This window comes from Tenrec ecaudatus, chromosome 2 (genome assembly GCF_050624435.1).
Source record: "Tenrec ecaudatus isolate mTenEca1 chromosome 2, mTenEca1.hap1, whole genome shotgun sequence".
NCBI classification, from domain to species: domain Eukaryota; kingdom Metazoa; phylum Chordata; class Mammalia; order Afrosoricida; family Tenrecidae; genus Tenrec; species Tenrec ecaudatus.
Window position 1 is genome coordinate 153,784,213 of NC_134531.1, and position 26,665 is coordinate 153,810,877.

Consider the following 26,665-nt stretch of genomic DNA (forward strand, 5'->3'; position numbering starts at 1 on the left):
AAGTTCTCAAAGCTCTGTCCTGTTGAAAGCCGATTCTTAGGCCTGTCTTCTGAGGTGCCTCCGGGTGGGTCTAAGCAGTCCATCTTTCAACTAGTGCTGTTGCTGGGTGCCGTCCGGTGGATTTCTGGTTCAGTGTGACCGAGTAGATCTGCCTGGTTAGTATCACCCAGAAACTGATCGATTGATAGATTCATCATAAAATTCTTTTTGTTTGTAGGCATGTAACATCAACTCGTTAAAATGTGTGGCAATTTGGAAAATAGACCAAACTGTCTTTGACCCTGTTCGTCCCAATAAAGCATAACATTGCTTAGTACTGCACATTCTCGCGATGACTATCATGTCTGAGGCCAGTCTGCAGCCATGATGTCAGTCCGTCTCATCAACAGTACTCCTCTTTACTGCCCAGCCTCTACTCTACCAAGATGCTGGCCCTTTCCAGGGAGCCTGTTCACTATAGGCCCAAAATACGCCAGACGATGTCTCCTGCATCCTTACTGCTAAGGAACACCTGGCTGTACTTCTTAAGACAGATTTGTCTATTCGGGCAGGCCGTGATACCTTTAATATTCTCCACCAACACCATAATTGAAATGCATCAATTGTCTTCCCATTCTGTCTTCCTTATTCTGTTTTCCTTACTCACTGCCCAGCGTTCACATGCATATGAGGTGACTGAAAATGCCATGGCCTGGGGCAGGTATGCCTTAGTCCTCAAACTAATATCTTTGCTCTTTAACACTTTAAAGAGGTATTTTACAGCAAATTTGCCCAATACAATACTTCTCCATAACCACTGCAGCTTTAGGAACCCGATGGGTCAGTTCTACTCTGTTTTATAGGGTCATATGAGTCAGAATCAACTCACTAGCACAAGGTTTGTTCTATGTTCTCATTTGTCTTTAGGTCCAGAGCTCAGGGACAGAGCTACCGCAATGCTTCAGGCACTGATTCTTCAACCAAGCCTGGTAAATGATAACGAGCAAGAACCAGTTCTTTGGGGCACCTTCTTCCAGTGATTGGCAATACACATCTAGCTCAGCCTGTTGATTTTAGCCTCCAGAGTACAGAGAACCAAGCCACCCCTTTTCTGAGCAAGTGGGAAGTGCCATCAGTGAATGGTGATAAGCTCATCATGCAGTAGAAGGTTTCTCTCCTCAGATGAGCAATTGCCCTTGTACATATCACTGTTGGGATTCTGCTCCATGCTCTACTCCTCTTACCAACCCACGTCCTTTCTCCATTGATTTCAAATTGGAAATAAGCTCAAGTCCATTGGCAGCTAGATCCCCTGCAATTTCTAGGGTTTAGTCATTGTGACTTATTCAGTTTCGGAATTTAACTCCAAAAAGTTTAAGCATTGATCAAGACATTGGAGATATTATCTAACTGAACTTGGTATGTTTGCAGCAAACTGGATTTAGTAGGTCAACTTTTGTCAAGGCTCTTTTCTATTTATTTACCTGTCTCCTCTCTGTGGCTTTATTCAGGAAGTGTGTCTCTTGGCTTGGAAGCATCAAGGTCTATAGTCTTAAGGCTCATGATGCAAAAGTAAAAGTACTCTATTTCCCAGTATTTATGTATCAGCTCTCAGGGAGGATTTTAAAGGAAAATCCTGACTAGGTTACTTGCCTGTCCCTAAGCCCATCCCTATGTCGGGGTGGGGGCAGCTGGGAACCCCAACTGGTTAGTCTGGGGCACTTGCTCCTGAGCAAGTGGTGGGATGAGAGTCAGTGCCATTCCCATCAGATGTCGTCTTCAGCAGAAGATGGAGAGTGCAGTAGGTGGGTCCTCAGAGAGTGGGATGCTTGGCAAATCAACAGCATCGTTTTACTCTGAATATCTTTGTATGTCTTGTATCCTTGTGCCCAGTCTGTGGATTCTCACTCCATCAAAAGCATGGTCCTCGTTGTTGCCAGGGGACCATGGTTTCTCTGAAGAGACAAATCGCAGGAGAATGAAGTCTGGGGCCTTTGGGACATCAGAGAAAGTGAGGCCTTTTTAGCATACAGAAGACGCATTGGGCTATCTGGATTTCTGAGAAACACCAGGAAAAAAGACCCTGCACCCCGCTTGATCTCCGTGCTCCTTCCCCAGACACCTCTGGAGACAGAAAGGAATTCAGGGGATCAAAGCTGTTGCGAACAATACAGCTGGTGGTAGCTGATGTGGGATTTGGAATAATTTCCCTTTGACAGTACAATTTTTGAGGACCGGATAGAATCAAGCAGCTAAGTCTCTTCAGGTGCTTAACTTTTACGAGAGGGCTGAGACGTTCAATAATTCATGCTAATGCGGCCGGCAGCAAGCAGATTGCTTTCTCACTCTTCTCGGATGTTGATTACAAAACAGAGCCCCAAGTAAGTTGTGTGGTGGAAAATCACCCTAGGGAAAGTCAGCAGGCCAGAGGACAATGGAGGTGGCCGAGGCACCAGGACTTTGAGATTAAAGGAGCCTGGATCAAATCTGAGGTCCACCCTATATTAGCCATGCACCTCAGACTATCTGCTTCATCACCTACTTCATGGGGTTTGAGATCACATGAGCGAGATGCTTCATGGAAGTGCTCGTTCCCTTCCCTTTCATGGATCCCTTGTCGGGGAGTGGTAATTCATTGGGCTGTAGCTGCAAGGTTAGCAGTTCAAAGCCACAAGCCACTCAGAGTGGGAAAGAGGAGGCTTTCTATTCCCTTAAAGAGTGACAGTCTCAGAAACTCAGAGGAGCAGTTCTACCCTGCCTTATAGTCATTATGAATAGGCATCAACTCAATGGCAGTGGGAGAGAGAGTCTTTCCTTTCAGTGTGAAAATATTTCTCTGTACCTTTCCCTGTCTCTCATTTTCTCTCCAACAGGGAAGCCAATGTTTTCTATGAGCAGGCATGACAAACTCACAGAACCATGAAAGGGTTCATAAAATAAAGAGGAAAATGGTGTTCATGTTAAAAGTAGAATTCACAATTCACCTTCATAATATTTCCCTTTACTGAGGAGAGATGGGTGGGAGGTGAAGATGGTCATGCAATTAGGACTGTCTCAGGCTTCAAAGTTTAGACTTCAAAAAAATTTTTAGCATCTTACTCAATTTTCATTTAAACTATTTGCTCTGTAGCCATTTTAATTAGAAAGTGCATATTGCGGTGAAATGTCTTCCAGAAAGACAAGGAAGAAAGTATGTTAGTCACCTACAAAAACCTTTATTAAAAATGTCCTAGCCCACAATTGAGTTAGATCAAGGTCTACCTCAGCCGAGTAGCATCAAGCCTGGATAGTGGCGAAGCTTGAGAGAAATGCAGCTGCTTGAATCCGCCTCGAAAATATGCTGACCAAATAGATCACCAATGAGCTCATACCAAGGGCTCAAGTAGAAAGGACATGTTTTGAGAATGATGATGGCAACATATGTACAAATGTGCTTGACCCGATGGAGGGATGGGTGGGTTATGATAAAAGCTGGACAAGCCCCCAATGAAATGATTGAAAAAGTCTGTAATGAAGTTCCGGAATCTTCTACATGTTTTAACATCTTCCAGGATTCTGATGCAGCTAACCCCCAAGTGTCATTTGAAAAACACTGATATGTTATCAATTAAGAATTTGATCTAGGCCTGGGGAGAGACAGAGCTGAATTCAAATTCTAACTCCATTTGTTAGTTTCATGAACTCGAATGATTTTTTAACCTCTCTGAGGCCCAATTTTCTAATCTGAAAAATAGGATTAGAAATGGTACACATTTCGAAGGTTGTTGAGAGAATTAAACAGTAAAATAAAACATAAGAGAAAGCATTCCATCAATCTTAGCTATTGATAGTATGAAGGAGTTCTATGGGACAGGGGTTAGTGCAACCTCAGCCGCCCTCGGTTCCGAGGGTGAAAGATGTGACGACCTACATCCACGAGGACTGATAATCTTGGTAACCCGGCGGGGCTCTGTGCTAAAGGATCCCTGTGAGTAGCACCAGTCGGCCAGCTGCAGGTTTACTTATGGTACTGATAGGATCTTTACTACCTTAAGCCAAAACGACTTAGTTTCTTTTTCTTCGTTCTCTCTCTTCCATTCACAAGTCCAAAATAGCAGCGCATTTTGGCAAGACGGACGTTTATTTCAGTGTCAAAGTCTGCAGGTGCGGTGGTCGGTGGAGGACTAGCATCGCAGCCTCACGTGCCCAAAAGAGCCGCTGTGTTCCAACCCCATGTCTGCTTCCCACGAGGAGTAGGACCAGGAAAGTAAGGGGGAAATCATTCTCTCCCGGTGAGGATGTTGCCTCAAAGTTGTCTTCATTCCATTGACCACATTGGAAACTCCAGGCAGGATTCCAGGTGGTCAGATGAGGGGGCGTCAGGAAGCGTGCAGTGTATTTGCCACTTCCCACGCATTAAGCCCCTCACACACAGAGAAATGGATCTCTTTTACAGGAGGATGCAGAGAAGGAGTATGGAGGACAACTATTACTTCTTGGTTCACCCAAGCCTAGAAATCGAGCACATTTGGGTCATCCTGCAGCCATCCTTTGCCCCCATCCTGCTTCTATGTGCTTAATTCTCAGCTGAGAAGCATATTAACCAAAAAGGTCATCATGTGGTTCTTCTGGTCCTTAACAGCTTGCCTTATTTTCTTCCTAAAGAAAATACTTTTCATTTTTCATTTTCCAACTTCATTCATATTCATTTTGTTGTCCAGTTTTAATAGGTAACATAATTATTTCCTTATAGAAAAATTATAAAGCACTAAGTTACGTAAGCAAAGGAAAACTTTTTTTTAATATTGAAAATCTCACTACTCAGAAATAACCACTCTTAAAATGACAGTGTATAGTCAAACCATCATTTCTTTTTCTTCTTTTTTTAATCATTTTATTGGGGACTCTTATCACAATGCATATATACATGCATTATGGCCAGCACATTTGTACATATGTTGCCATCACCATTTTCAAAGCATTTTCCTTCCACTTGAACCCTTAGTATCAGCTAATTTCACCTCTCTCACCCTCCCTCTCTCATGAACCCTTGATCATTTATAAATTATTATTTATGTCATGTCTTACACTGACCAATGTCTCCCTTCTCCACTTTTCTGCTGTCTGTGTGATCTGTTCCCCCCTTCTCCTCCCACCTTACCCTTACCCTCCTAGTATTGCTACTCTCATTATTGGTCCTGAGGGGTTTATCTGTCCTAGATTCCCTGTGTTTCCAGCTCTTATCTGTACCCATATACATGCTGTGGTCTAGTCGGATTTGTAAGGTAGAATTGGGATCATGGTAGTGGTGAGCGGGGGAAGGAAGCAGTAAAGAACTAGAGGAAAGTTGTATGTTTCCTTGGTACTGTATTGCACCTTGACTGGATCGTCTCTTCCTTGTGACCCTTCTGTGAGGGGGCGTCCAAATGTCTACAGATGGACTTTGGGTCTCCACTTTGCACTCCCCCTCATTCCCATCGATATTTTTTGTTCTGGGTCTTTGATGACTGATACCTGATCCCATCGATATCTCATGATCACACAGGCTGGTGTGTTTCTTCCATGTGGGCTTTGTTGCTTCTCAGCTAGATAGCTGCTTGTTTATCTTCAATCCTTTAAGACCCAGATGTTATATCTTGTCAACTATCATTTCACAGGATAAAAATACACATATTCATTGGTAATGAAAGCATTGTTTACATAATTGCTTTTAATAGCTTCTATTACAGCAGTGTAGTGTCAGCAACTCAATGATATTAATTATAGCTCAGTATCATTGATTTTAATGACTGTATAGCTTTCCATTGTATGGGTGTATTCAAATTGATCCAACCAATTCACTATTTTTTATTCAGAACACGGTGATAAACCTCTAGTATACATGTCTCTGACCACTTGGTGATGAGTTTCCCAAGGACAAGCTGTGTTCCTGTGGTTGTCTAGTCACTGGCCTCCCTTGCTATATGTAGGGAGCAGGAGAGAAGTATCGCTCCACCAGTCCATCAGCAAAGTGATGGACAGATCTTGTCTCTGTCTCTAGCTGGTTTTTAAATGAACATTGTAGACTTGGAAAGTACTCAGAGAGCCGAAATGTCTCCCTGCACCCCATTATAAATAGCAACCCAGTCACCCTGACAGGGGACTATTTCGTACCAATGTCAAGAAAAACACCAAACAAAATACTATCCCACATGAACTTGAAGGGTTGGTATTAAGCCTAAGTTGTTTGAACTTCCAATTTGCCAAATTGACTCAGAACAAGACCAAAGTGAGGCCATTTCTGCATGGATAAAAACCAGTCACAAATAGGAAAAAAGAAATATACTTGATTGAAGTTTAGACAAATGCTTTGACAAATGAAAATTTTTATTAAATTGATTGATTACTAATTGTTTCTTTGTCTCATTTGAACTTCCTAATGATCCAATCACTTGTGATATTTACACTTTCTAGAGACAGCTGAAGACAGATTATGATACAGTACTCTCCTATAATAATCTCTGTTTTCAGACAGTTCTCATCTCAATTTGTTTCCCATCAACACTGAGAAGTAGGCAAAAATGAATATCATTGCTATTGTTGTTATAAACCATCAGGTCAGCCCAGACTCAGAGAAACCCTGGAGAACAGAGTGAATTTCCTCATCGGGTTCCCTAGGCTGTAATCTCTATGGAAGCAAACTGCCAAGTCTTTTCTTCCTTGGAGTTGCTGGTGGGCTTGAACCACTGATCTTTTAGTTAGCAGTTGAGTACATAATTATTGAGCCACAAGTAGTTCTCCATATGAATAAGAATCCACTACCTGTCTGAACATTTGACATATTTTACTAGCTTTGTGTTGCTTTGATGCTGGAAACGATGCCATCAATGTTTTAAATATTAGCAGGGTCACCCAGAGTGGATAGATTTCAGCCTCCAGACTAAGCGAGACTGGTGGTCGGGGCGGGCGGGGGAGGAATGACTAACAACTGCTCGACACTAGACAGAAGTGTCCTATGGATCACAACAGAAGAGTGTCTAATACAGAGCCAGAAGATGAGCCCCCTTGGTCAGAAGGCACTCAACGTATACATGACTTCTACAATGGACTTGAATACACCAACAATAACCTTCTTCACAGCAACCTCAGTACCACTATCCTTAGCCCATTTACAAATGAAGGAATTACGGCGTGAGAGGATGAACTATTTCCACCATAGTCACACAGTGGAGAGAGATGGAGCCAGGATTCAGATCAAGAAGGCATCACTGGCTCACTCAAGTTCACATAGTTATGACGTCCAAAGCTTGCTACCGGCATAGTGATAAGAACGAAAACTCTAGAATCAGCTAGCACGGGTTCAGGCCCTGGAGCTGTCACTTTAGGCAAGTCATTGAACCACTCTTGTCTCACTTACTCTATCTGCTCATCGGAGAGCATAAGAGTGGCTATTTTAAAGGACTACATAGAGTAAATGAGACCATTCACATCCCGAACTTCTGCCGGGAAAAACAACTACTCACTGCCATGGAGTCAATTGTGACTCATAGCAGCCTCACAAGAGCTCAGTGGCTAGCTAGGCACCTGGCCCCTGCTGCTCTGCAGCCTCTAAGTCAGGCGCCTGTTTTATTGGTCTGTGCCCCTACAGGTGCCTCGAGCAAAGGCCTTGTGCAACTACCGAGGGCAGAGTCCCGGCGACCTGAGCTTCAACAAGGGCGATGTCGTCCTCCTCCGGAGACAGCTGGACGAGAACTGGTACCAGGGCGAGCTCAATGGGGTCAGTGGGGTCTTCCCAGCACACTCTGTGCAAGTCATCAAACAACTGCCCCAGCCGCCGCCGCTCTGCCGCGCCCTCTACAACTTCGACCTGCGGAACAGGGATAAGAGCGACAACCAGGACTGTCTGACTTTCCTCAAGGTAAGATTCCAGTCACCGAAGGCCCCGTAGAGACTGGGGACCCAGGAAATTGTTTAATACTTGCTGATTTCTAAATATTCCCCTTCATATATATATATTAGATAAGATTATATATGTGCTGTGAGTGTATGTATATTTATTTGTCTATAGAAGGCCCCTGGGGTAGTACAAATGGTTTGCACTTGACTACCAATGTAAAGGCTGTCAGTTCTAACCCACCCAGGGGCATTGCGGAAGAGAGGCAGTTTGGTTTCTGTGAAAGATACAGGCAAAAAGAAACACCGCAGAGCCGTTCTACTTTGTAACCCATGGGATGCCGGCAGTTGGAATCAGTTCAATGGCAACAGGTTTGGGTCTTTCGGCTTGGTTTGGTGTGTGAGTAGATGAGAGGGCTGCACAAAGTTGGTGGAACATGGGCATAAAAGAGAAGAGCATTTTCCCACTAACTTTTTGAAACCGTCTTGCACATGCCTGTATTTGTGTACATAGAATCCAGCCTATGTAGGCTTGAAATCTCTAGATAAATCTGCTGGCAAGAATAAGAGAGAAGGGTTTGGCACAAATGCTTAAACCTTTAAACAATTATAAACATATCCAGTCACGCATTCATTCATTCATTCATTCACTTTACAAACATTCTTACGCGTTGCTTATTTTCTGGCTCTGGATACGGCAAGAATGAGACACTGTCACCACCATCAGGCATGTGATGAGCAAATGATAATAGTAAACACAACTTGATAATGTCCTGTATAAAACAACACAGCTTTCTCTTTGTTACACCAGCATCTAGAAGCTTCTTTTTGCTGACCGAGTTAGGGTTACTTAATTCCATTAATTCACAGCAACCTATTTAGTTGTAAGCATAGTATTCAAATTACTGTAAGTATACATGATAGCATAATTATGGCTTTATACATACATAACTTCTCAAAAATATATTTTTCAAGCACAGGAGTTGAATTAGTTGATGTAAGGTTTCTCCCTCTCTTAATATAATGTGCTTTGATGCTTATTCAATAGATTTGTCCCTTTTTTATCATATGATTCTTCATCATTTTGCAAGTAAAGATAACCAAATGCCAGTGGGGATCCTACACATGTAACCCTGCACAGAAGCCCCACCTGGTGGCTGGCAGCCCAGTGATTACTGAGCAGCACCGGCAGAGGATTTTGACTCTCTGGACTTGGTATTTATTACTCCTAAAATTTTCAAATATGTTTATAGAAAGTTGGATATTTCCATTCTTGGCCACTGGTGATGGAATATAAATAGAGTGGCGCTGCTTAGAAAGGCCGGGGAGGCCTTTTGTTTGGTCAGACTATTTTATTCCACAACTATCAGAAATGACTTTGTATCCCTTCAAAGAACATCACCTCACTAGCCTCCATATTTTGCCACAATGATCTTCTTGATTGTCCTGGCATCTCAGAGTGAAACTCCAAGGGAAGGTCATGTTGTAGCTTGAACTTCAAAGTTTATCCTCAGACTACAGTAAAGGAAGGTCAGTGTAATTCCACGAGCATTTTTTTTGAGGTTTTACTCTGTGCCAGCCCTTAGAGACTGAGCATCAGAGACACAGCCCGAGAAAGGTCTGGCATCATCACTTCACCAACCTTCTTCACAATCTCAGACACTTCCTCCACCTGCTCACTCATTCACTGAGCCATCCTTGTGTAACCTGGCCACTGGGGATGAAATGATGATTCATTGTCCACAGAGCCAGCAGTCTCGTGGAGAAGCAGCGTCATCAATGGGAAATTATAACCGAGGGACTAGACTAGAAGGTCAGGAAAGAGTTCACTCCGAAATCTGTAGTCTTCCTAAAGTCAATATGCCCAAATTACACTCCAGGTTCTTTCCTCTCAATGAGGCTATTTTTCCAGTGCTTTCTGCCTCCATATATCATACACTTCATTTATTCATGCATGCATCCAAGAAAATTTTACTAGATGCCTCTTGAAAGATAGCCACTGTATTAGATGCTGGGGATAAATGATCAATACAGATAGATCCAGGTCCTGCATACATGGCATGGAGTTGTGGTCTGATTGGATTGGACAGGCAGTAAAGAAGTAATGACATGTGGGAATTTTTTTCCTGTTTTCTTTATTTTATTGTTTTTGGTGAGAATATGCACAGCAAGACATACACCAACTCAGCGGAAGTAATACCATATAGGTGAATGATTAGACATTGTCATAAGCTGTGAAAAATTGTTCAAGCTGTGAGTTTGTAGTGCAGTAATGAATTTAAGTTTGGGTTAACCTAGATCACCGAGGGAGAGGGCTCAGGTCAGGAGACTGAGGAACGGGCACTTCTACTAAGCCTCGGTGGATGAGTGGCCAGGTCTGTGGCCTGCATGAGCGCACTGGTATAAAGCACAAGAATGGCCAAATGAACGCAGAGTGCTAGACGTCGGAATCCCGTTGACTCTTCCTCTGTGGGAGGAAAGGACACAGCGGGTAAAGCAATGTTCTCCACTTTGATCTGTACGGTGGCTTTGTAGATGGTTCCAGATGTAAACGTTCATTGGCCTGTACCTCTAAGATTTATGTAGTTTATGTATGTATGCATGTGTATATGCTTTCTAAAATATTTTTTAGAAATCTGTAGGTACATGTGTGTGTGCATACACACAAACATACACAATGGAATTTTTTTAAGTTTGTGGAAAAATTCCGTTAGTTTAAATTCCTATTTTCCATGTACTTTTTCCAAGTCAGAAAGAGAGAGAGATGTTTTGGTAAAGCACTTGGCTGCTAACCAAAAGACTGGTGGGTCAAACCCAACCAGCAGCTCCTCAAGAAAAGACCTAATGGTCTGCTTCTATAAGTTACAGCACAGAAAACTCCAAGAGGCAGTTCTCTTCTGTCACATGGGATCGCCATGTGTCTAAATCAACTCAGTGGCACCCAGCGACAGCAGCAGATGTTTTATTTTCATAGACTATAAGTTGGGAGAAATATATAGCAAGTGATCTTATCTCTATTAGGAAATTTTTTTGGTCTTGCTACTCTGCATTATCCAGTGTTTCTACAGCCTACATCATAACTTTTTTTTAAGGTAATAAAAAAAATGAATTGAAAGATCTTACTTTCTGAAACACACAAAAAGAAGACATTCTTAAAAGACCTTAAAATTAGATGAATTACATTCTTTCTTTCATTTTTATTTTTAGTTAAAAGAAACTTGTCTTCCTGTGATTTTCATTTTGATTAATCCTGATTCAACTGGTGACAGAAAATTAGAAACATTTTCAAGTTTTCTCGTTGGATGCCTTTAACCTTTGAAATGATGTCTATGACCCTGTCTCCTCGAGAAGCTCGGGTGGTGTACCGGGGACTCACTGGGCGGTGGTGATCAGGAGCACCAGCTGCCAACAGGGGGAAAGAGGGAGCTTTGCACTCCAGTAAAGGGTTGCAGTCTCAGAGACTCATGAGGGCAGGTCGACCCTGTCCTACAGGGTCGCTGTAAGTCGGCATCAACTCTATCGCAGTGAGTTCCGTTTTATGTAGCCTTGAGGCCCCAAATGCTGTCTTTCCAGGAAAAAAAAAAAAAGATCATTTTAGCAGAAAGATTTAGTAAGAAAATCATAGGAGGACTGTTCCATTCCTTGTGCCTTATGCCATCTGGGAGTCCATGCTGACCTCCGTTGAAAGCTCTCCTCACCTGAAACCTGAGACTGAATGGTGACGATGAAATGTTCTCTCTTTCAGGGCGACATCATCACTGTGATCAGCAGAGTGGATGAGAACTGGGCAGAAGGCAAGTTAGGAGACAAAGTGGGCATCTTCCCTATCTTGTTTGTGGAGGTAAATATCAACTCTGCACCTGGAGGATGACTTCTTCTGAGAATATAGATATATATAAATAATTCCTGGGAACAATTCCTGTATGATCTCAGGTTTACTTAAGGCCTAACTAAGTTCCCTAAAGATGCCAAAATTTTGTGAAGCTGTTACCCAGTCATTGCAAGAGCATGGGGGGAAAGACCTCTATCATTCTGTAAATGGAAATCTCTTGTACCTATTGAAAACAATATTAAAGAAGAATGTTTCATATCATTTAATGTAAATGGGAAGATATTCATGATCCAGTGATAAGTAAAAAAAGTTGAACTGCATACACTTAGTTTTACAAATATATGTACATACAAACAAATAAAGGACTAAAGGAACATGCGTGCAACATTAACAGCAGGGATTGCTAGATGGTGAGATTCTAGATGGTTTCCATTTCTTTGGCCCATTTGTGAATATTTAATGTTCTGAAAAGAGCATTGCAAAAATGCATTTGTGGTTTTTAAAAAACTCTTAAAAAAATAAAATATGCTACCCTATCTCCTGATTTCTTCATTCTGATAATACAATCTGGCTGAGAGGCTCACCCCTGCGTGGAGTAGGTCATTATAAATGTAACAGAGCTGATCCATTCATTGTCGAGCTGTGTTTGGTGGTGTTCAGTCGTGAAGGGTGGGGTACGCACAATGAGCAGTGGAGAGCTATGAAACAGTAAAAGGCACGCTCCCTGGCCTCCAGGTGGGGCGAAACAGAAGTGATCGAGGAGCATGTCTAGCCTTCTGATTGGAGGGCCTAAGTCAGCGGTAGAACCACAGTCTGGGTCAAGGAACATTTGTTAAGGAGGAATAATTATGATCATTGGAAAGGAGGGTTACCTCTCCCAGGGCAAAGCGATCAATCAGCTGCAACTAGTACCTCAGCCCTAGAGTATTATTTCAACTCACTGCTATCTAGCACCTGGAGATGGCTTCCACAAACAGATCCTTCTTTCACCAAGAGGCTGGTAGGAGGGTACCTGCTCTAAGAGAAAGCTTTCTGTCTATGTCCCCTCTGTTGTCTCCTTTCAACATCTGTGGGCCTAGCATTCCTTACTGAGTTTCATGGCTCTTGACATAAATCTTACTGAGGTTAGGAGGTTCTTAACACAAGGACCTGTCTGCTCCCTGCTCTTCTTTGTTGGTGGTAGGCAGACCCCCCAGGCCGCTCACTTCTCTCTCCTTTGATCTCTTGTCAAATAAAAGGGGTGACTCAAGCAAGGGTGTGATAGGAATAGGAATGTGACTTTGAATAAGGATGGGAGGGTGGGATGTATTAGGCAGTAACAGAAAATGGACCACCTCACACTGATTCTACCTCATTGACATATAGAAATTAGGATTTACAACATTACAAAATGGAAGATAATCACATCAAATCACCAAATGGGGGACAACAGTCTAATACTGAGATCATGGCCTTATCACACTGGCATATATTAGGGAAGGGGGAAGATATACAATTCAATCCATAACAGATGTGCTTAACAAATTCATTCCACCTTTAATTTGCATGCTCCTCTTCATTATTTCAAGAATCTTCTTCATATCTTTGAGAAAAGAGGCACCACCAATTTCATTACCCATTTCTGAAACCCTGTTTTCCAAAATGTCTACAATTAATGATTATTCGTTTGAATACTCTCTCCACCTCTTCACCTCTAAAATTAGTGATTACAAGAACCCTCAAGAATATCATCAAACTAGCCATTGCTTCATTTGTTCTCCTAATTGCTAGGAAGGGGAAAAGATAATCAAGTGGTTGCTCTAATCTGGGAACCTGGCTTTCAAAATTTACTTGAAATCTAAATTGAGCTTTTTAGAGCAGTACTTACATTTTGACTCCAGACATTTCATTAAGATTAGCACTTGCTGCGAACTCTTTAAATACACTTTGAATTACCTGTGTCGTGCAAAGCAACTGGAAGGAAGGAAATCTTTCTTAGGAAGATGACATGCTTTGGGAGGCATTAACTTGATTTTTCTTGTTAATGTATCATTTTATTTATTGAATTGCACCTGAAGACAAAGGCGCTAAAAGAAACATCAAGTGTACACCCATTCATGTCTGCACTTGTCCAACAGAGCCCGCCTGGGGTACATGAATTTTGCTCAGCCCAGTGAACCTCAAGGATATTGCTGAAAATGAGTGGGCACAAATCTAAGAGAACCTCAATACTTCCCCAACTGAGCTGTTCTTCACATTGGCAGGGGCCCTTTGTTGACGCTGCTGGGAAAGATGGTGGTGGTGATGGTGGTGGTGGAGCTCACCTGGGGGGTCAGAGCAATTAAGTAGAGGGAGAAAAAAATTAACTCACTTCATTATAGCTTGGTTGTTGTTTTGTGAAATGCCATCAAATCAAGTGCAACTCATAGCGACTCGGTGTGACAGAGTAGAACTGCCCCTCAGTTTTTCTAAGCTGTGATCTTTAGGGAAGCAGATCCCAGGTCCTTTTCTTAAAGAGCCAATAAGTCGGTTTGAACCACCAACCTTTTGGTAAGCAATCAGGCACTTAATCATTGTGCCCCCAGGCCTGCTTATTATACCTCTGAATGGCCATGAAGAGCTTTCCTCATTCAACGCAAAGTGTGTATATTGTCCTTTTACTCAGTGAATAAGGAACTGATAAGAGCTCAGGGAAATGTAAGACATTGTCTCTAGTCCTGGATGCCTTCTGAGCTTCCCTAGACAATTTCAGTAACGTCCTAATTGGTCTCCCTGTGGTTATGATCCAAAGTGGCGTTGTTGGATTCGCGTTGGGCTGCTAATCACAGACTCAGTGGTTAAAACCCACCAGTCCTTGCAAGGCCTTGTCTGCTCCCATAAAGATTCACAAAGCCTCAGGAACCCTATGGAGGGCAACTGTGAATCAGAATTAACTAGATGGCAATGAGCTGGTTTGGGTTTGGGTTATAGTTATAAGGTGGCGTCAGAAAGTTCATGAATGCCTGTTTCCTGATAACCATAATCTTACATTCCTGAATAACAGCCAAAATGAGCTTTTTATTTTGTCATTTGTTTAATCTGTATACAGGAAAGCTTACTCTTTTTGGTATACAGTTCAATGAACTTTGATAAACACATTCAGCTGTACAATGAACAACGCATATCAAGACATAGATTAATCCCAACAGTCCAAAAATATGCTCTCATGCTACCTCTTGATAATCAACTCCTTCCCCGTCTCTTCACACCGGCAGCGCACTGTACTGTGTTCTGCTCCTCTACTTTGGCCTTTTCCAAAGTGTTGTATCAATGGAATCAATGGCTTCCTTTGCATAATACATTTGAGATTCATCCATAGCATGTATATCTAAAAGTTTACTTTTTAAAAAAATCATTTTATCGGGAACTCTTACAGATATCATAACATTCCATAGTTCAATCACATCAAGCAGTATTGTACAATTGCTACCACAATCGGTTTCAAAATATTTTCTTTCTTTTTGAATGCCTTGATATTAGCTCCCCTTTATCTCCTCCCTCCCCACCACACCCCCAGGAACCCTTAATATATATATATATATAATCCTTTGTTGTTGTTTTTGCCATACCTTACACAGTTCATGTAGCTATTCACATGCAATTCTGTTGTTCAAGCCCATTGAGTGTGGTTATATAATCAATGTTATCGGCTCCCATGACCCCAAGATTACTCATTTTTGTGGCTCAGTCGTACTCCACTTTATGGAGGTACTAGATTTTGTTTATCCATTCTCCAGTTAGAAGACATCGAGATTATTTGCATTTATGGAATTTATAGATATATAAACATTAGCATACATGTTTCTGCGTGAGTTGGTTTTTCATTTCTGTTGGGTAATTGCCTAATGGTAGTATTTCTGGGTGGGATGATGTCACAGAGTGAATTTGTCTTCCCCACAAATATCTATCAATTTGGCTGACTCATAATGCTCAGTGGTTTGGCAGTTACATAATGATTCTCCCACAATATGACCTCTTGTGGTCAAATGATAAGAGGTTGAAGAATGGGAGGTGGCACTCTTGATCCCATCACAGTTCTGATCCAGGACAGGGACGTTTCCCTGTGGTATGGCCTGCAACACCTTTTACCATACAAAAGACAAAGGAAAGGAAACGGAGCAGAGGGACCTAGGGTCACCAAGAAAGAAGAGCTGGGAATGGAGTGTGTCAGTCTGACCTGGGCCGCAACACTGCAGCGCCTAGCACCAGGGGAAGATTGATGCCAAGGGATGCTGGGCCTATAGACATTTAAAGGAGGCAAGAACCTTTTCCCCAGCTGACAGAGAGAGAAAGGCTTCTCCAAGGGCTGATGCTCTGAATTGGGGCTTTTGGCCTTTTAAACTATGAGAGAATACATTTGTTTGTAAAAGACTTGTGATCTTCCTGTTATAATAGCACTGGATAACTAAGGCAGATGCTTGTTTAACTTTGTAAGAACTGACAAACTGTAGAAAATTTTATTAAAAGACAGCTCGGATTATATCATTCCTCTACCTTTATCCTGCCAGAGCCTTCCTGTGACACTGGGAACAAAGTGATCTGGTCCTTGCCTCACGCCCCCCTGGCCTTCTCTCTTACCACATGCTCCTCAGCCCCTCTGCTCTAGCCTTCTCTCTCTTTCTTCTGCCTTCTTCTCAAACAGGCTAAGCCCCTTCCCTCTATAAGACCTTTTGACTAATTTGTAATACCTCTACGGAGTCCCTGGTTGGTGCAAGTGCACTCAGCTACCAACCTAAAAGCTAGAAGTTCGAGTCCAACTGGAGCCACCTCAGAAGACAGAGCTGGGGAGCTACTTTGGAAACCCAGCATTGAAATCCCTCTGGAATTTAAGTCTACTCTGGAAGTATAATTCTACTCTGGCATTATGATGCAGGGAATTGCTTAATATGGCTCTCCTCCAATTAATCTCGAGGGCTCGCACACAATATTGAAAGTAGATTGTGATGGACCATGTACCGGTAGCCCTTTGAGGAAATTGAAAAGCTGGCCTTTATGCAAATAACATTCAGGGACTCCATATGGGAGTGGGACCATGCAAATAAGATGTATGGAACCCTACAAAGGTCAGTGTTGCCTTTCCAGGCGGTTTAAAAGGAGCCATTCCATTAAGGGAGAAAGACAGGAGAGCAGAGCATATTCTTTGCATCCAAGGTCCCTGCACTGAGAACCTTCTAGACCCAGGAGACAAAGAGACGACACAAGATAGTAAGAAGCAGTGGCAAGGAAAAATGGTGGCAGCAGAACCAGAATCCCCACACAAGATGATACAGGTGCATCGTGGCTCACACAGCAAGGAAGTTAGAGTGGATGTGCCAACCCATCGAAAGAGCTGTGCCTGAAAGCAAGAGCAGGCTGGTGAAGCGGGATGCCCCCGGGGCACTTGTCAAGAGAGCTGGGCTTGCTGACTCACCGAGCTGGGCACCTTCAGATCAAGGCTCACCAGCAGAGTGGCCTCCCTCTGGACTAAAGAACTTTGTAACACGTGCCCACGCAAGACAGGCCAGCTGAGGGCCTGAGAGGCCCAGGGCCAGAGAGAGGCCTACCTTCCCAGCAAGCATGGCTATAAAGAATCTGTCCTGGTTGAAACACTATATCTTCAATATTTCCTGATCCTGAGTTTTAACCTGTTCCATCCCTGATAAACCTCATAATCATGAGTATTGTCTGTGAGCTCTCTGGGGCCACTGCAATGGATTATCCAAACCAGCAGAGAAATAGGCAGTGCCCGGAGAGGGACAATTGCTTTTTGAAATGGTACTAAGGTTGAAGAAAGGAGCTAGATATGATCTCCAATACATAGGACTCAACCTTGCACTGTTGACAGTGATTCTAAGCTGGAGGAGGTCAGAGGCTTTTCCTGCACCAGGATGGCAGACACACAGAGTCTCCGTGAGTCAGAATCAACATAACAGCTATTGGTGACACCCTTCCTCCTCCTAGCACCTTTCCCCCGTCTCCTCCTTGTCCACTGTGTCTCAGCTGGTCCTTCGTGACCTCCGATCTGAAGTGGCAGCTTCTCCTCTTCACTGTCCCATCAGAGCGCCTACTACCATGTATTTATGTTTCTTAGGTTGTTTCCTTTACATGCTGACTCTACTGCCTATAAGCCACCCTCTCTGGACCTCTTCTTTCTTGCATTTCAAATGCAAATAACACCCCTCCCTTACTTGATATTTGTTTCACGATATTACAACAGAAACTACATTTTCTTTAAAATTTGCTATCATGGCTATTTTAATCCTTTATACATTGTCATTGAGACATTCTTTAGTGGACAAGCTCCCTTTTATCGCTATATTTCAATCTCTAAATCAGAGTAAGGCATGTGACTATTGAGGGTGGTTGATGACAATTATAACTTCATTTGCTCCTTATTCTGCAAACACTCTCTAAGCATCCAGACGGGATAAACCAGAGAAGACCAGGTATAAAGTCCCTTCCCTCAGATAGCAGACAGCCCAGTGGGGGGAAGGCATGTAAATGATTGTACCACAGAGTGGAAGTGTGAAGACAGCCACGTGCAAGGCTGCAGAGACACCAAGAAGGCAGGCACTCATTTGGGGGGTTTGGTGGGGTAGGCGTTGGCTAACGAATGAGTTGAAACATCTATTGGGTAAAAAGGGCCAGGGCAGAGACTCCTGGCTTATCTTTAATCCTTTTGAACTTCACTTTCGAAAAAAAATCAAACCAGTCAATTCCAAATCATGGTGACTCCCTGGGTGTCAAAGTTGAACTGGTCTGCATAAGGTTGCCGATGTCGGGTTGTTCCAAAGCCGATCGCCTTTTTCAAGGCACCTCTGAGTGGCCTCGAATAGCTCACTTTTCAGTTAGCGGCCAAGTACTTCACAGTTTGCACCACCCAGGTCACCCGGAACTCAGTGATAGAGATGTATAATAGCACTTGCTCTGTAGAAGGGCTGTGAGAATTTCTTGATACTGCAAAATATCTGGGGTATGTTGTACAGGACAGAAGTGGTGTTCTGCAATCCCTGGAATGAATAATTAAGGAGGTGGCATCTGCACTGGCTTCCTGCCAGCCCGGGTAAAACTTAGCTACTCACAGTACATCAGCAAGACTAAGTTATCATTGGTCCTTTTGTCTTACAGCCAAACCTCACTGCAAGACATCTCTTAGAGAAGAACAAAGGACGTCAGTTATCTCACACAAAAACCCTGTCTCTAGGGTCCTCATCTCCCAGAGGCAAAGCTACCAATTCAGCCACCCTTCATAGGGGCCCAGGGTCCAGGAGGAAGGGGCCTGGGCAGTTCTCCATCACAACAGCCTTGAACACGCTCAACAGGATGGTCCATTCCCCTTCGGAACGCCAAATGGTGGAGATCAGCACCCCGGTCCTTATCAGCTCCAGCAACCCCTCTGTGATCAATCAGCACATGGAGAAAGCAGAAGTTTCTCCCAGCTCCACTGGACAGGTAAGGAACAAACCCCTGGAATAACAGCACCTTGGGATCTAGGCCAATGGTTTGCATCATGTCATAAGAAATGTCTGAAGTTTCATAAGTGCTAAACCCCCATAAACATGAATAATAACTATTGCCATATAAGACATCCAGGTGGCACCGTGGATTAAGTGTTGGGCTGTTAACCAAAAGATTACTTGAACCCACTAGCTGCTCCACACGAGAAAGATGAGGCAGTCTGCACCCATAAAGACTTATAGACTTGCCGGCTGAAGATTTACATACTCACCCTCCTGAAAAAAATCGCTGAAATTATGACTGCTATAGCAAAGTGTGATGAAGGAATCAGATGATTCCTGGCTATCAGAAAGAACAGTGGCTGGGGCCTTAAAGGCTTATCTTAAAACAAGCAGTAATCTAAGTGAGGCATCAACTAAGTCCAAACGGAAGAAACACACTAGCCTGTGTGATCCAAGAATTATCAATAATAAAATCCAAATCCAGGGGAGGGAACAGTATCGGAGCTTAAATTCTAAACACCCAGATGACAATATAAGTGACAATGGAAGCCCAAAATCCATTTGCAGGGTCCCCACATTGAGTAAGGCTCTGGTGATTCCCCTCTGAACATAGTCCAGGGAGGTAACGAGCCTTGCTGTCAGACAGAGAGCATTGTAAAGCCAATTAAGGCAGGCATCATTAGGTTACAATGTAACCCCTTAGCATTTGACCTCCCTTTTACTCATTTTTAATGAGTTCCAGTTTTTAATATTTTCTATTTTCCTTTTGATTGAGGTTTTTCTGTTTTATTTTGTCTTTGTTGTTGGGTTTTTCTTTGTTTGTTGTTTTTGTTTGTATGCTTTTAGAGATAGGAAATCCAGCGTAGATCAATCTATAGAAAGAATAGTTGGATTAACAATTACATGGGGGCATGGCAGGGGGGTTGTTGGTGGAAAATGGGGAGCTGACAACGAATACAAGAAAGAAGAAAATGTCCTAAAGTTGATGGTGGTGATGATTGTACAACTCTCCTTACTGTGACTGAGTTATTGAATTGCATTATGTGTGGATTTTATGTCAATAAAACTACTTTAGAAAAGATTTAGACTTGGAAATCCTCTGGGCAGTTCTACTCTGTCCTATGGGAGTAACTTGAGTCAGAATCAGCTTGACGGCTTTGAGTATCACCATATAGAACATGTATTCGAGCTCTACATACATGATCACATTTCATCCTTGCCACAGACTGTGAGTTAGGTATTCAGGGATTTATCCCCACTTTCTAAATGGGGAACCTTATGCTTACAGCAACTTTCCCAAATTCTCACAGCTGCTTTGCTTCTTCATGGTAGCAACCACGCTATGGTTCCTATCTCTTAAAGACTTTCCCTCTATGGAGATGAAGGCCCCCATTTTCCAGTGAGGGTTTTGGCTCCACAAGTTAAAAGTCTCTATCCTTTCCTCTGACCACATATTAGGCATCACCTGGAAAAGAGGGAAAAGAAAGAAAAATAAATCAGAGGTTATTGGATGGTTTCGATATTTGGCTACATCAAAATGTGGGAGCCACTACAAAATGCTGGGGACATGGTGCAAGAATTAAGAATTTCAAGATGACAACAGAGCAAGCCACCAAATGCAGTGGCCTGCAGAGCATAAGGCTCTGGGCAGCTTCCCAAGCCTCACACCCATGCAGCTGGCCCTGGGAGTTTTCCTATGGAGAAGCTAATTAGAAAGAGAACAAAAGTGCTTAGCGCAGTGTCTGGTGCATGTGGTCCTTCTTGTTGTTGTAAACTGTTAGTAAGCCCCCTTCCAACTCAATGCAACCATCTGTACAATGGCATGGTCCTGAGCCATCCCCGAGATTCGTGGCAGATCTGACTGTTGTGATCCGAAGGACTTTATTTTGCTGAGTTTTGGAAGTAGCTCCCCAAGCTTTTCTTCCTAGTCCATCCTAATCTGTAAACTCCATCAAAACCCAGTCAGCACCCTAGCAACACACAAGCCTTTGAGGACAGGCAGGTGGTGACTGTGCATGGCACACTGGTGGCTGTTATCCTGGCCGGGAATTGAACCTGGATCCCCAACATGGAAGATAAGAATTCCACCTTTGAGCCACCAATTACTGTCAAGTAGATTCTCATGGCATAGACTCAGTTTTCAGAGGACCTTCGTTCATATTTCTATTGTTATTATTAACCTCTGATCCCTGGAGGGAGATAACTCCAAGGAAAGGAGATAAGCCAAGGAGTAGATGTGGCACTACAGGAGCTGAAGTGTTTCTAACAGCATGTGGCTATTCAGGTTGAAGGACACTTTAAAAGATGGAGGAGTAGAGGTTTGAGGCAAAGTAATTAAGAAGAACTGCATGTTGGGTATTCTGGTGGAGAAGGAAAAAAAAAAACCTTCAGAACCAATGCAGGTGGCAACTTGAAAGGACAAACCTCAACCTGTACTGATGTTTTGTTTTTTTTTAAGAAGCTGTAAATCTTGTTTTCAAACATGAATCTCTACCTTGGGACTAAGCTGCTTAATTAGCCTCTAATCCCTTTTTCGCAAGACAAGGAGGAGGAGAAAGCCAAGGGCTCTTCACAGACCTATGTGCTGGTCTGAAAGGAAGGCAATCACCTCCTACAACACTTCACATGTTCTATCCCTGTCTGGCTCTGTAAACGGAGGCCATTCTGTAATTTGTGTTGCTTTGCCCATTCCTTACACATGCGCCCACCATACGAACTCTCCCTGCGTGATACGGTCTGCCTACACACCCGTGCTGAAGGCTTTCGTGCAGGTGCGCAAGCATTTGGGGGCCAGCGTCCTCCCGCTCCCACCCACAGACATGAGCTCACGCTTACACACACGTGTTCGCGTATGTAAACACTTTAAAATGAAGTTCTGGTGACGCAAAATTAAGCCTCAAAGCAAAATATTTTTTATACAATCATATTTTATATACAAACTAAAAGCATCAAACCCACTGCTGTTAGTTGATTTGACTCATGGTGATCCCAGGTGCTAGAGTAGAATTGCTACGTGGGGTTTTCTGGGTTGTAATCTTCCCAGAAGCAAAGCTCCAGCCCTTTCTACTGTGGCATGCTGGATAAATTTGAGCTGCCAGACTTTAGGCTAGCAGTGAGCAGACACCATGTGCCTCCTTTCTTACTGTGTGCTGGGGCGGTAAGTCGCTGTAAGCCATCTCCCACTGGTGAGAATGACTCCCACCGGCTGCCAAGGCTATGATCGCTCAGAAGCTCTCCAGGCCTGTGCCTTGCAAGATGCCTCTGGGGGAATTCCAGCCACCAGTCTTTCAGCTCCTAGCCAAACACCTAGCCACTTGCACCACCCAGGTCTTATATGTGTACACGGACACATAAAGTGCCTCGCACATTCAGTAGAAATGCAAATTAGCTTTCCCAAAGACTTAGCTAATCACTTGCTCATTCTTCTTCCTCACTGGACTGCTCACTGCAAGGTCAACAGTTCAAAATCACCAGCCACTCCACTGGAGAAAGATGACGTTTTCTACTCCTGTAGAGATCTACACTCTGTCAAGAGAGAGGAAGGGAGTGAATACATCTGGGAGAAGCCAAGTGCATGTCTGCTAGTAGAATAAAAGGGAGGACTAACCACCGACTAGGGGGGTGGGGGGATGATCAACAGTCGTTTTAAGGACCACAGGGGGCCGAGTATGCCTGGTAATATGCACCTAATAAGCTACAATTCTACCGTGTCCTACAGAGTCGCCATGAACTGGCACTGGCTGGACGGCGGTGAAATAGGAGATTGGGAGAGTGAGAAATTGGTTGTCTGTGAAATTGCTCCAGCTAAACACCCTGGATAGCTTCCATTTCACGTCTGGATATAGTTGATTGCATCTTTACAGTATTATCATGTCCCTCTCTCCCCTTTACCTTCTGTACACTTAGATCTAAAGCAGCGGTTCTCAACCTGTGAGTCGCGACCCCTGCAGGAGTCCAACAACCCTTTCACAGGGGTCACCCAACTCATAACAGTAGCAAAATGACAGTTACGAAGTAGAAACAAAATAATTTTATGGTTGGGGGGTCAGCACAACATGAGGAACTGCATGAAAGGATCACAGCATTAGGAAGGTTGAGAACCACTGATCTAACGGCTGAGTCAAGGTCAAGGTCAAGTGTTTTTTAATCATTTTATTAGGGGCTCATACTACTCGTATCACAATCCCTACATACATCAATTGTGTAAAGCACATCTGTACATTCATTGCCCTCATCATTCTCAAAACATTTGCTCTCCACTAAAACCCCTGCCATCAGTTCCTCAACATTTCATAAGCAGTACTAGATATGTTTGTTGGATTGTTTAATATCCAATTGACTTGTTTTTCACATATTCATAGTGCACTGTGTATATCTGTCACCATAATCAATTTTAAAACATTTCCATTCCCAAAAAAGAAATTCTACACCCCTAGCCATCACTACCCAATGTTCTCACTTCTCTCTGAATCCTAGGTAATCACTACTACTCTATTTCCTGTCTCTGTATATCTGTCTAATCTGGAGACTCTCTATGATGGCATAGTGTAATGTGTGGTGCTTCATGACTGGCTTCTTGCACTTAGCATAATGTTTCAAGATTCATCGATGCTCTAGCACATATCAGTACTACATTCCTTTTATGGCTCAATACTCCATTGCGTTAATATGCCACATTTCGTACATTCATTCATTAGTTGATGAACATTTGGGTTGTTTCCCCTTTGGGGCCATTAGTAATAATGCTGTTGTGTACGTCCTTGTACAACCTTGTATGTGGAATATTTTCATTTCTTTGGGGTATATACATGAGTAGAATCATTAAATTACGTGGCAACTCTATGTGTGAATGTTTGAGAACCTGCCAGACTTTTTCCAAAGTGGTAGCACCAGTCTACACACCAACAATAGTACATGAGGCCCCAATTTATTCACATCCTTGCCAGGACTTGCTACTCTGGGTTCATTAGAGCCATTGTGGGGAGAGTATCATTGTGACTTTGGTTTGAATTTAACTCTTATCTTGGTCAATTCTGATAGCTAATGATGTTGGGCATTTTTCCTTGTCCTTGCTGGCCATTTGTGTCTCTTCTTTGGCAAAGTACCTGTTCAGATCTTTTGCCTATTTTTAATTGGATTACTTATTTTCTTATTATTGAGTTGCAAGAATCAAGTCTCTTATCAGATACATGATATGTAGAACGTGACTCCATTCTGTAGATTATACTTCCATTTTCTTAATGGTGTCATTTGGAGCACAAAATGTTTTCAGTCTTGATGGTGTCCAGTTGATGTATTCTTTGCTACTTATGCATTTGTGTCATATCTAAGAAACCATTGCCTAAACCAGTCCCAGAAACATAATCCCAAATTTCCTTCTAAGAGTTGTCCAGTGTTAGTTCTTAGATAAGCATTTCATGTATTTTGAACTCATTGTTAGAAACGGTGGGAGTATGGACCGGATCTTGATATCCTATTGCCCAAATACCACCAGTTGAAGATGATTCTTTCTCCATTTTCATGTCTTTCTACAATTGTCAAATTAAATATTTCTTCACTCTTGACTGCCTCTGTTTTGTCTTAAAATATATTCCCACTCATGTGTCGTCAGCCTACCATTAAAAGGTCTCCCATCGTCTTCCGCATAGGGCTTGCAGAGCCATTCATGAGAAGGATGTCTTTCAAGGTTGCAAGATGGTGACATTCTACTCTCATTCTTCATGAATTTATTAAATTTTAGAAGCCTTCTCTAAAAATAGACTATGATTTTCTGAAGGCTGCCTACGTGCCCTGTGAGCTTTAAACCTAAATTATGTGACTGGGCTCTCCATGCTTGCACATCGTAGACCCTCACCATTCATTGGGGAGTGCAGAGCACCTATGCCCACACTGACAATAATTCTCTCCTCTGAAACTCCGGGTCTCTGGATCTCTCTGTATATGCTTTTTCCCTTGAGTGTTCCCCAGCCAGCTCAAAAACAGGACTCCTTTCTCCCCCCCTTTCCGCCTGGCATGTTTACCATCACTGAACTGCTACCCTTTTTCCACTGGCCCTGCCAGCTGGCAAATCTTCCCTGTCTTCTTGTGCCAGTCTCCTTATCGCTGCCCTCAGGCCAGCCTCAGCTTCCCCGCTGCTTCAGCCACGTGTTCACTGCCTCACTCTCTCCGGATGTCTGGTTCCCATGCTTGGGCCAAAACCAGGAGCAAAAGGTTTGCGTTCACTCCACTCAGAGAAATAAAGGCTTCAGGGTGGATCTAAAAATAGCAGATGACTTTGGCTTTTTACACCTGGACGTATGTAGAAGTCTTGTATTCCTGTGTGTAGAAGAGAAAGGGGACATAAATTAGAACAGGAAGATTTCATGAGAGACAAGGAACAAGCTTCCTATCACACCGAGGGTTAGAAACCAAACCACTGGAAATGCTGATGGAGCCTGTGGAGTCTGTTCCTGCTGTTGTTTTAGTTGAGCTTCCCTGCCCCCCCCCCCCCCCCCCCCCCCGCGAGCGCCCCAGCAGAAGACAGCTGAGTGTAAATAAAAAGGCTTCCAAATCAGACGAGCATTCTTGCCAGGGTTTTCTCACCTAACAGCTAAGTGACTTTGAACTAATCCCATTGGGTCTCAATAGCTTCCTCTGCAAAATGGGAGCAGCTCACATGTAGAATCATCGCAGGGGTTCACAATCCCTCAGTAAATGGAGGGATTACTTGCACCTCCCTTTCTTCCTGCAGGAAGAGCATTTAGAATATCTTAGAATCAACTATGTGATTAAGGACAGGCCTGATTAAAAGCAGGGAATGAGCCAAGCACTTTTCCAGAAGCAGAAGAGAAGGGGGGGGGATTATTGGGAGGCTTGATAAGCAGTTTAAGTTGTTGATACACAGTTGATGATCTGTGATGAAAGCCCTGACTGATTCTCGATAGTTTTTTCTTTTAATAAACAAAATCTAGGTGGTGCTTCCCAGCCACAAGCTTTGGGATTTTTCCACAACTACTGGTAGACACAATGGCCATTTTGTCTCATTTGATCTGTAAGAAAGCAGACCGGAAAAGGAACTTGGTTAAATGACTCGAAGTTTTCCCCAAAATAAAATAAATAAACCCCAGTTGCAGTTTGAAACAGAACTCATAGTCCCTGCGATACATCATGAAATGCTTCATCCTTGACCTGCGTGGTCCCCGGTCGCTAAAGCCATTGTTGACTCAAGAAAGGTGATGCATTATAAATTATAAATTATTATTTTCATATCTTACACCAACCATTATCTCCCTTCCCCCATGTTTTCTGTTGGTCTTCCCCCTGGAGAGGGATGTATGCTTAGGTGTCAATCATTCTCCCTTCCTCTTCCCCCCCTTTCCCCTACTCTTCTGGTATCGCTATTGCCACTCCTGTTCCTGGATTCTGTGTGTCGTGAGCTCCCATCTCTTATCTATACCTGTGTACATGCTCCGGTCCAATCTGAATTGAGACACAGCACTGGGGTCATGAGAATGGGGGGGGGGGAGAAAGTCTCAAGGAACCAGAGGAATATTGTGCCCCCAATAAA

At 43.1% G+C, this 26,665-nt stretch overlaps 1 protein-coding gene across 1 annotated transcript in view; it reads left to right on the forward strand.

Annotated features, from left to right (window-relative positions):
* Nucleotides 1-26,665, forward strand: part of SH3RF2 (SH3 domain containing ring finger 2) — a 154,581-nt gene that overhangs the window by 64,818 nt on the left and 63,098 nt on the right. Inside the window, exons 3-5 of the mRNA XM_075541765.1 lie at nucleotides 7,586-7,855; nucleotides 11,576-11,671; nucleotides 18,788-19,111. Of these exons, the coding sequence (XP_075397880.1) occupies nucleotides 7,586-7,855; nucleotides 11,576-11,671; nucleotides 18,788-19,111 (690 nt within the window). The remainder of the gene's footprint in view (nucleotides 1-7,585; nucleotides 7,856-11,575; nucleotides 11,672-18,787; nucleotides 19,112-26,665) is intronic.